Source organism: Zingiber officinale, chromosome 5A (genome assembly GCF_018446385.1).
Source record: "Zingiber officinale cultivar Zhangliang chromosome 5A, Zo_v1.1, whole genome shotgun sequence".
NCBI lineage: Eukaryota > Viridiplantae > Streptophyta > Magnoliopsida > Zingiberales > Zingiberaceae > Zingiber > Zingiber officinale.
The window spans coordinates 83,089,697-83,101,245 of NC_055994.1; the positions used below are offsets into that span (position 1 = coordinate 83,089,697).

Below are 11,549 nucleotides of genomic sequence, written 5' to 3' on the forward strand. Positions count from 1 at the left end.
TATCGATTTATCAACTTCATTTTGGTATAAAAACAAAGGAGATTCCGACTTTGCTTTGGTTTCAAATCGTGGAAACCGACAAAATTGATTCTATATGTAATGTATAAAGCTGCGTATTTATATATTTATAAAAGAGGGAAATTTTTTAACATATTATAATTTTTGTTAAAACTTTGAAAATATATATATGTTACATTTTTATTATATTAGTGGTACTGGAAATGTACACTCCAATACAGTTGCAACAATATAGATTCATCAGGATGGCACTCTTTCTCAAGAACACTAATCAGTTGTTCGATATTTCTTCTGTAAATGACATGTAATGGTCATTGATCATCGGCTGTGCATGTATGATTCATTCTCTAGTTGCTGCCACAACTCATACTCAGTAATGCATTCCTCAGGCTTGTGTCGGTCATGAACATCCTCATCAGTATAATTTAGAGGAAATGTTCTCTCCAAGTCAGAGCAGCGGTTGACGACCATGATGCTTATAGTGTGTTCTGTGATTATTTTAAAAAAATAATAAATAAATAAATATTAATTTTTGAGAATTACAGAAACAGCTACATGAAGTGTAAACAATTAGAATAGTATTGTTTACATAATGGTACAGTATAAACTCAATTCCACTGGGCATTATTATACATACATCAATGGGCGTTTCATTGCGGAGCAGAGGGAAGCTGTTGGATAGCAGCCAGCGGGTTCACCTGGACAGAGAACACCAGTCGCCAGGCATCAAGCAGAGCCCCTTTAACAACTGAAGCTTGTCTAGCGACCAATCTGTGTGGTTCACAAGGCGATAGGTCAGTGATGGCACACTGATGAACTTGTTGAACCCATTACGTAGCCTATTAGACAAAAATTCACTAGCAATTGATGTGAAGAAATGAGTAACCTTACCGCTTCAGGGTAGTAGTTCTGCGACGGAGAATGTAGGAGGCTAGAATGATCAAGAAGCCAAAGAGCAATTTTTTCCCACGAGGAAGAACCAGCTGAATGTTGACAACTTTGATACGGACTGTATCAACCCACCAGAATATTTGATCCACGATTTTCTTGCTTGGATGAGCAGTTTTTAAAGAACTCGCTATCGATTTGCTCTCGTCAGATTGCAGCTCTTGTCTTCTTGCTTTAGGGTAGGTTTCATTTCCAATTTGCATGGACCCGTTGGCAGGAGACGAGTGCCCATGGTCTAGCCTTTGAGCACCTAGCAAAGAGTGTAACCTCCTATGCAAGACCTGAAAAGGATGAATGATGAAAACTTCAATGGATTTTCTAAAGAAACTTAAAGATGACAATGTGAATAAACATTTGATCATGGATAAGAGATTTGAATTGGAAATATCTAATACTTTTTGCAGAGGCATCTCTTGCCTTCCTATGCCGTAATTCAATTTTAATGACTCAGTAAAGGGCCTTCCAAGTATGAATCTAGGAAAACATATGAAAAAAATCTCAGGAGAACAATTAGTAGAATCAATACACCCAAAAGGACCGGTGGTGAAAGTATACGTTAGACGTTGAGCCTCCTAGTATGAATCTAGGAAAACATACAAAAAGATCTCAGGAGAACAATTAGTAGAATCAATACACCTAAAATCCTTTCGCCGGTGGTGAAAGTATACATTAGCGGTTGGGCGTATAAAACTAAAAAGCCTGCTATCTATAAATAGGACCATAATTTGCATAAAAATGAATGACTTCTATGATATCATTTTGGGCTTTAACTTTTAAGATCAACTAGATTACAGAATTTACTGAATTGCATGCATCAACATGCAGAAAGCCAATATGACTTGAGATGGAAATCTTACTTGACGATTCTCTTCAGGCAACTCTGCTTTCTCTGTCCAGGATATTGCAAGGTTAAGATTATGAAAGTCTTGCCCAAGTACTGTTATGGTATAAACTTCAGCAACCGCCAAGTACTTTTCAGGACTCATTACAAGCTGTTTTAGGCTTCCTTTATCAGAACATTGAGGTTCTGCATCTGTCAAAATGTACATTTTGTCATCCACAAGCTTCCATTTGCTGAGGAATTCCTCAAAGATTGGCCCAAGGCTGGATGCATATCCTTCAGAAATTTGCATGCACGCCCTACAAATCATTGCTATATTGCTTTATAATAAAACAAAATAGATATATTTACAAGGGAACTTGTCTAATGAAGTTACCGTATATCAAAAGGTTTATAGTACTGAGAAAACAAGCTCAGCCAAGTTCAAAAATGCACAAATCAGATATTTACAACAATCAAGAGAAGCAACAGATTAAAGACAAAGCCAACATAAGTTTTGCAAAGTATGAATGGTGCAACAAAGAACTTTACCCTGTCAGAAACACTTGAACAGGTATAGCTGCAACTGAACCAAACAATGCTCTAAGCTCAACAATTATTTCTTCTGTCCTGCAGAATTATGGGAACAGGATGCACAAGAATCAGTCAATGTATGAAGAAGGGTTGAATAATTTGGAAAACATATCATCCTTCAAAGAAAAAGGAACAGCATAGTAATGTGGCAGCTGCAGAGTACTATGGTTAGACCAGACTTATTGTGGAATGCGCTTACCTATAAAATGAAGTAGGAAACATGTCTCTCTTGTATTTTATTATATAACATGCATCCAGACTTATATGGATGCTGAAACTCCAACAATACTGCTCCAAATTCTTATTTTTTGGATCCTTATTGTCCTCTAACAAGAGCCAATCAGTTGGCCTCTTTTATTGAAGATATATATATACAATCTATTTTGCACATCTTATCCTTGGACATGATAATTTCTAATGAACATACAACTACAAGCCAGGTGTCACCCAAGAATGTGAAATCCTCTGATGGATCTTATCCCATCATTTACTTAATTCAGGCTCATCTTTTCCCATTAAGTAAATTGTATAGCTTTGTTCCTTCAAATACAAATTGATCCACTGTAACTATGGATTTTTATTGGTCATTGAACACATCCATGTCTCCAAATTGTTTCCATATCGTTGAACATCTAAACCTGTTCTTATTCTGTCAATTCTGGTTCACTATTGCTAAAATCACACAACATACAACGATTAATCATTCTTAGTTCAAATTAACCTAAATTTTTGCACTTTTAAGGTATGGTTTACTAAGTCCAAATGACATTGTACTGAAAGAACATGTGGGAATAGAAAATGAAAATTACCTAAATTGGTATAGGAAAAGATTAATCTTAGAAATGGGTTGTCAATTTCATTCTACAATTTGTGATTGTTTGACAATTGAATATCTTGAGATTATTATATTTATTTATAACTAAAATGAAATACAAGTCTGCAACAACATTTCTTAGGATAACAATTACAAACCTTTTCAATTGTTTCATTGACTGGATAAAAACCATACTGGCTGATACCAAAATTTCATCTGACTGAGCATCATCTGTTGCATTTTCAAAGGGAGTACATAATACACGATGAAGAATTGAAACAGCAAGGGTTGTTGCTTCCTCAAACATGCAACAAACAAGATAGCTGCCCCACGGAATAAACAATGATGAGCACAGTTTAACAATATCATAATCGGGTTATGTTGATAAACAAATAATAGCATAAAAATTTTGGCAAAGAAGTAACATTGAACCAAGCATTGCTGATGACCTCAAAAATAGGGATTACTTGTAAGGGCAGTATGCTATCAGATATTTTATCAGCAAACAGACTTGAATAATATTTTTGGAGAATAGCATCGCTGATAAATAACTAAATGCATTCATGTACAACTTTGCAGATAAATTAACAAACAAAATGTAAAGGAAGAAGAGAACAGTAGACATCTTGAAGAACAACTTAACATATTATATTCAGAGATTAATGATCTCTAAACATATCCATTCAAATTTAAGAAATTCAAGACTTTGGTGATTTTATATACCTAAAACTACTGCAGAATAGTCTTGATAGGTTTAGTTACGATTAATCTCCCAATAGTTCTGGTCTGGTATCCAAGAAATCCACAGAATTAAAGACTTCAGTTAAAGCATATAGATTACAAGTTAAATCTAAAGTGTGGAACTTTCTACACAAATTCCACATAGATCACACAGATACAGTTAGCATAGACATTTACATATAGGCACACAAATGAAATTACAAAGTACGCAAAGCTTTTATGCTCAGTAAGGTCACCGTACATCTATGTATGCATGTACACGTGTATGCGTGTGTATAATAATACATATAAATAACTTTACATTTCCTCCCATATTGAGGGTAAACTCAAAAACCCTACTATATAATAAAAACAGTATATAAGCTGAAAAGAATATATCCTAAGATAGCTTTACCTCTCAGAGATGTCAATTTCATCCCATATTGCAGAGACAGAAAGAACAGCCATCACATTCCTGTTTTGGTTAGCCACCTTATCAGAGCAACACCCAAAACATAAATTACAGATTTAGGAGAAGAGCCTACCTCAATATTGGCCGCCAGAACCCTAGGTCAACGCTGGCGAAGAGGGCAGATGATCCACACTAGGGCACAGCGTGGCTGAACTAGATCCGGTGGTCGGAACAGTGAGGTGCAGAGGTGCGGCGGCGCTGTTTCCGTGCGGCGGCGACACTGTGCAGAGGTGCGGCAGCGAGGGACAGATCTAGGGCACGGTCCTTTGCTACTTGGGCACAGCAAGATCGGCAATGTCAATGCTCCGGCGAAGGGTAGCGCAGCGCGAATGTCGATCGGGAGGCGTGAAATGGCTAGGGCACAGAAGAGAGGAAGAGAAGAGAAGGCCGGCGGTGTCGCAAGAGGGTGAAGGAGGCAGCGGCGCTAGGGCACAGGGGAGGCCGGCGGCACTTGGGCAGAGATGAAGAGAACGGCTGCCGACGCTAGGCAGAGGGGAATCAGGAGGTTGGTAGGCGGCGGCGCGATGAAGAATGGATCGGGTCGGCGTCGGGCAGAGGAAAGGAGGAGAGGCGAGGGAAAATCGGGTTCGGTGAGGGAGAAGCCGAGAAGAGGAAGGGAGCTTAATCGCGAGGCGTGCGGCGCCGGTTAGGAGAAAGGGACAGTTAGGGCACGCGCACGGGAGAAGAGAAACGGCGGGGGAGAGGAGAACGAAAAAGAAAAAAAAGAAAAAGAAATAATAATAAAAAATAAAATATTTCCTCATTTAATGAGATAACCTAAACATATTTTCCCATGACTTAATTTTTATTCCTATCATTTAAGTCATACGAATTACAAAAAATTTTCAAAAAATTTTTAAAAATTTAAAAAAAATTCTCTTATGATGATTACCCATTTTCGATATTTTACACTTCTACTTTGAACAAAATCACTCTAAAGAAAATATTACTGAGGTTCGGTATATCGGTAGACAATGAAACATATTTATTTTGTTTTATTGTCACTGAAACCACGAACTTGTTCAAGGACTGCATCAGTACTTTCATTGGATTTTATGGAACAATCTGATCTGCTATATTTACACTGTAGGATCTGCGCTCAGAGAATGGTTCTTACCACCATTAAGTTAGTCAGCCAGCTGTAATAAAATAATGAAAATGAAAAGTTATAGTAGAAAATAATTACAGTGTAAATCATCGTGACACAGATTAAGCCATATTATTATCATGTTCTAATATCAATACTTCATATTTATCAGAAATTTTCATATAGGCGAAAGCAGATCGAAAAGGAGGTGTGGCCATATAGACATGGGCTAGGGTTCCAGTGAATTAAGCCGGCCAACGGTGAAGGGCGAAGGACGAGGGCGATGACTAGAGGTAAAATAAAATAATGTAATTCCTTCTTCTTTTTTTCCTTTGTTAAAAAAATAAAACAAGACAAAATCTTTTTTTAAGGATTTTCTTTTTTATATCTTTCCTTCTTAAGTTCTGTACGTTAAAGTCATAGTTTATAGAATATCGATCAAACCGAATTTATTAAATTCTTTTATTAACTTATTAAATTCTTTTATTAACGTCAAAATTAATCTTCTAAAATTTATTGATTCTACATAATACTAGACAATAAATATAAAAATTAATCATTTTAAAAAAATAATAAAATATTATTGATAAAAAAAATAACTTACTCTAAAGATAATAAAAAAAACAAAATCTTCCTTGTCTTAAAAAAAAATTTTAAATGTATTTTTTTAATTTAAAACTAAATGATTAAAAATAAATCTTGAAATTAATTATAAATCTTACAACAAACTTCGATGTAATATATTATATATATCGTGATTTAATTTAAATTAAAAGTTATAATTTTCCAAAGCTTCCACTGATATTACTAAAAAAAAATAATTCCGCATAATCCAAGATCGATTTGTGCTTCCTGATCATAAGAACCTGATTTTACAAACTATAGTTAAAGCCAATGAATACTATTAAGATTAATTGAATTATTTTATTACATCAAAAATATTAAAACAGAATTAAAAGTAATTACGCAAGTAAATGAATAATTAGTTAGTCAAGAGAATTCAATTTTACGTAGTCCAACCAGAAACTTGTTCCCATAGCAAACTATATACTCGTGCACGTACAAGCATGAGTAGAATTTTTTTAAGTTACAGTGAAAAATACGACACTTTGTTCATTATTCATTCAAGAAAGTAACAGTCGCATAAAGATCGGGATTTCTATTTTTGGCATTAAAACCTTCCAGAAATCAATTTCCAATTTCCACAACAAAATATCATCTGGTGGTTTCCCAGGCATCTAGCTTTTTCGCAAGGATTACAACGTTTAAATTCTCATAGACTCATATTTGAGCGAAGACGAAAAAGTTTGCAAAATTGCAATTTGCTCTCAGTTTCGCTTTTTCTGTGTTGCTCTTTCGGTTCCTTAGTTAATCTTAGGTTTCGGCCACCTTGGTCTTAGCACGAACCAGAGGAACCATAATCAAGCAATATATGGCCACATTAACAGCTTATATAGATTCTTCAAGGGCAGTGACGATATAGCTCCTGGCAATCACATCAGATTGAAACATAGAAAGATGCCAACCTTGGTAAGTGATGGACAGTGGATTACAACCAACCGATCATGTCCAGTCCTATTAGATTTCAACACAATTAAAAAGAATAAGAGGAGTTGATTAAGAAAAACAATTCACAAGAATGTAAAACATAAAAAAAAAACTTCTATGTGATAGGAAGAAACTAACATAATAAAAAATAAGTTTTAGTATCATACTGAATGTAGGAGGATTCAACAACATATGCAAAAACCTAATAAAAACCAGCATTGTACAAATGATGAGAGAGCCAAAAGTAGAAACAAGTCAAGCAAAACAATAATCACTTGGCAATGTATTGATAATTTTAAGTGGCAAACTTTGAAAAAGAAAAACAATATAAAGTTTCTATTTCTCATATATATAAATTGCTTTAGTCTTTAGCTCAGTATGAGGACCATAATCTTTTCACTGGGATAATATGGAACAATCAGCAAAGAAGTTTTCCTATTGAAAATACACCCTCATTTCAATTAAAAACTCTCAAATACCAAAAAAAAAAAAAATGAAACATGAAAATGATTGCCACCATGAAACAATCTTTCATATTTTCATTGAAAAGCAAATTGTTGGCCGGTTTGAAGAGCTGGATATCTGGATTACTAACAATAACAACAATCAAGCCTTACCCCACTACGTGGGGTCGGCTGGATAGCTGGATTACCCAAAAAAACAGAATTAAAAAGCAGTTTGCACAAATTTTTCACCAACTATATTTTGTTAGCAGTTTCTCCAAATTCAGGATAGAACTAAATGGAATTGGTAAGATTAATTAATGGTCTTCCATCAATCAACTAATAATACAGTTAGTTAACAACGTGGTTAGCTAGCTTAATCAATGCAAGGAAGGAGAAACAAATGGCAGAAAAGTTTAGATGGAAAAAAGAAAATCCTAAAAACTATCATAATTTCAAAGATGGACAAATTGCTCTACAAGAAAAGTGGTTTGAAAAACTGGATACCTAGATTACCAACAATAACAACAACAAACCCTTATCCCACTAGGTGAGGTCGGCTGGATATGTGGATTATACAAAAAAAATAGAATTGAAAAGCAGTTTGCACAAATTGTTCACCAACTATATTTTGTTAGCAGTTACTCCAAATTCAATAGAGAACTAAATGGAATTGGTAAGATTAATTAACCGTCTTCCATCAATCAACTAATAATACAATTAGTTAACAACGTGGCCAACTAGCTTAATCAATGCAAGGAGAAACAAATGGCAAAAAAGTTCAGATGGAAAAAAGAAAAATCCTAAAAACTATATCATAATTTCAAAGATGAACAAATTCCTCTATAAGAAAAGTGGTTTGAAGAGCTGGATACCTAGATTATCAACAATAACAACAACCAAGCCTTATCCCACTATGTGGGGTCGGCTGGATACCTGGATTACACAAAAAAAAAAAAAAAAAAACAGAATTGAAAAGAAGTTTTGCACAGATTGTTCACCAACTATATTGTCTTAGCAGTTACTCCAAATTCAGGATAGAACTAAATGGAATTTGTAAGATTAATTAATGGTCTTCCATCAATCAACTAATAATACAGTTAGTTAACAACGTGGTCAACTAGCTTAATCAATGCAAGGAGAAACAAATGACAGAAAAGTTCAGATGGAAAAAAGAAAAATCCTAAAAATTATCATAATTTCAAAGATGGACAAATTGCTCTACAATAAAAGTGATTTATTGAGTGAACCATAGCAATCCAAATAAAGATAGAACCCAAGCACATTCATTAATGTTGTTCACAGATATTACAAATGCACAATTTTAGAAATACTTGTTACTTGCTTCACCATGAAAAAAAAAGGAAAAGGGGCAAACCTCAATTGCATCTTCATGAGCCTGACTGTAAACCAGATGAAGAGGAAGCAAACTAGCCAGGTGTTCAGCAGTAGCAGCAATAGCAGCTTTTGTGGGCCACCTTCATTAAAAGAGAAACATACATATATGGACAACTACAAAAATAGGTTGCAGTATTCACTACATTTATTCGAGCTATCAGAGAAGATAACCAAAATCTTCATCAAAGTTGTCATTCAAAGTTCATAATACTTTTAGCTTCAATGGGTGCAAATAATCTGTATACACGCTACAGATTGTGATTTATATAGAATAATTGGTAAATTAAAGGCTGACTGTTCCTCAGGGTAAGTTTTCTCTAAATCTGTTTATTTAGAGGTTGACATAGAAGAAGGAAAAGAATAAGAAGAAAATAATCCTCAGGGTAAAGGAAAGAAATCCTTTCTGTAATACTAAATTATTTATTATCCAAAATACCTTGTTGCAAGGAACAATGAATCTGTCTGCAAGAAAATGTTGAGGACTGAGGTTGGTGGCTGGAGCGGCTACGGTTGGAGGCCCAACTGTGCAGCGCTAGAAGCTGGACTGTGCAGCTTGGAGAAAGAGGAGGCGCGACTGTGAAGTGGAGAAAGAGGAGGCGCAGTTGTGAAGTGGAGAAAGAGGAGATAAAACCTAAGTAGTCGGGATGATAATTTTATTATGATAGAAAGAATATTTATGCAATTATACTCTTCGTTTTTTTTATTTTTGACTTTCCGTGCGAGGGAGGTAACGAGCGGAGTTTAAACCTGGTCTCATATTAAATTCGTCCCATTTGAGATGGATTTAAACTCGGTCAAACGGATTATGGGGCATGTCTAAATTCATTGATCGGATTTAGAAGCAGGTTTGAGACGTGTTACAGATTTCAATGAACTCGACCTGTATATATATATGTGTGTGTGTATGTGTGGGTGTGGGTGTGTGTAAGGAACAAGAGCACTAAACACACAGAAAACGCAGCGGAAAATATCTAGTTTCTATCAGAATATCCATGCGAAGGAAGAAAACAACAACATATACTAAGTTTCATGATAATATGGAGTTATACTTTTGTTGTGTGCACTCAATCTCCTGACAGTTAGGATCTCGGCATAATCACATGTCCTTGCCTCTTTCGGTATCCACACGAACACAAGAAAATGGAGAAGACCAAGACTTAGGGTGTGTTTGGTTGGGGGTTATCCTTGATAACTTTGGTTATGTATCCAAGGTTATCAACGAAAACCTTGTTTGGTTTAGATAATCAATGATTCCCGAGTAATGTTCCATGTCCGACACATCAGCAAAAGGGTCATGCAACTCGGAATCGGAAAATCTCATAAAACTAAGGGTGTGTTTGATTTGTTTGCATTTTCATTTCATTTTCTAGAAAACCGCATTTTCTCGTTTTCCAGAAAATGGTTTTTCAGCGTTTTTCATTTTCTTAGAAAATGCTCTCTCTTTTTCTTGAAAATGAGCGTGGACAATGCAAACCAAACGCATTTTCCATTTTCTCAAAAAATGAAAATATAAAACAAAATGGAAAATGCAAACCAAACAACTCCTAGGGTGCATTTGGTTGAGGGTTATCCTTGATAACCTTGGTTATCCATCCAAGATTATCAATGAAAATCCTGTTTGGTTTAGGTAATCAGTGATTTCTAAGTAATGATTCATGTCCGACACGTCAGCAAAAGATTGTAAGATAACCAAGGTTATCAAGAATAACCTCCAACCAAACAAAAATTAAAATTTGTTGATGAAAACAAACAATCAACTAGCAAATAGATTATAAGTTTCCTCTAAATCTGTTTATTTAGAGGTTGACATAGAAGAAGGAAAAGAATCCTCAGGGTAAAGGAAATAAATCCTTTCTGTAATACTAAATTATTTATTTTCCAAAATACCCTGTTTCAAGGAACACTAAATCTGTCTGCAAGAAGATGTTGAGGATTGAGGTTGATGGCTGGAGCGGCTGCGGTTGAAGACCCAACTATGCAGCGCTAGAAGCGGGGCTGTGCAGCTTGGAGAAAGAGGAGACGTGGCTATGCAGTGGAGAAAGAGGAGGTGCAGCTATGCAGCGTGGATGGAAAATAAGGAGAGAAGGAGAATGAATCGACGAAAGAGGAGATAAAACCTAGGTAGTAGGGATGATAATTTTATTATGATAGAAAGAATATTTATGTAATTATACTCTTCATTTTTTTATTTTTGACTTTCCGTGCGAGGGAGGTAACGGGCGGAGTTTAAACCCGGTCCCATATTAAATACGGGTGGAGTTTAAACCCGGTCCCATATTAAATTCGTCTCATTTGAGACAGATTTAAACTCGGTCAAATGGATTATGGGGCATGTCTAAATTCATTGATCGGATTTAGAATCAGGTTCGAGACGGGTTACAGATTCCAATGAACTCGACCCGTATATATATAAATATATTTATGTGTGTGTGTGTAAGGAATTAGATCACTAAACACACAGAAAGCACAGCGGAAAATATCTAGATTCTATCAGAAGATCCATGCGAAGGAAGTAAACAACATCATATACTAAGTTTTATGATAATATGGAGTTATAATTTTGATGTGCACTCGCTCTCCTGACAGCTAGGATCTCAGCACGATCACATGTCCATGTCTCTTTCGGTATCCACATGAACACAAGAAAATAGAGAAGACCAACACTCAGGGTGCATTTGGTTGGGGGT

At 35.4% G+C, this 11,549-nt stretch overlaps 1 protein-coding gene across 1 annotated transcript; it reads right to left on the bottom strand.

Moving 5' to 3' along the window:
* Positions 1 to 224: 224 nt before the first annotated feature.
* On the bottom strand, positions 225 to 5,103 carry LOC121980763 (protein APEM9-like). Its single transcript, XM_042532957.1, has 8 exons — positions 4,460 to 5,103; positions 4,330 to 4,389; positions 3,353 to 3,517; positions 2,339 to 2,416; positions 1,824 to 2,106; positions 910 to 1,247; positions 656 to 789; positions 225 to 506 (listed from the first exon to the last, which is right to left on the bottom strand). The coding sequence occupies exons 2-7, from the start codon at positions 4,380 to 4,382 to the stop codon at positions 669 to 671; spliced, it is 1,038 nt and encodes a 345-aa protein (XP_042388891.1). The 5' UTR covers positions 4,383 to 4,389; positions 4,460 to 5,103; the 3' UTR covers positions 225 to 506; positions 656 to 668.
* Positions 5,104 to 11,549: the final 6,446 nt, after the last annotated feature.

Excerpts from the sequence above, each read along its gene's own strand:
- LOC121980763 (XM_042532957.1), bottom strand. The coding sequence starts at position 4,382 with ATGGCTGTTCTTTCTGTCTCTGCAATATGGGATGAAATTGACATCTCT. Across the intron at positions 2,417-3,352 it reads TCAATGAAACAATTGAAAAG|GACAGAAGAAATAATTGTTG; the intron begins GTTTGTAATTGT and ends ATAATTCTGCAG. Across the intron at positions 790-909 it reads AGAACTACTACCCTGAAGCG|ATTGGTCGCTAGACAAGCTT; the intron begins GTAAGGTTACTC and ends TGAACCACACAG.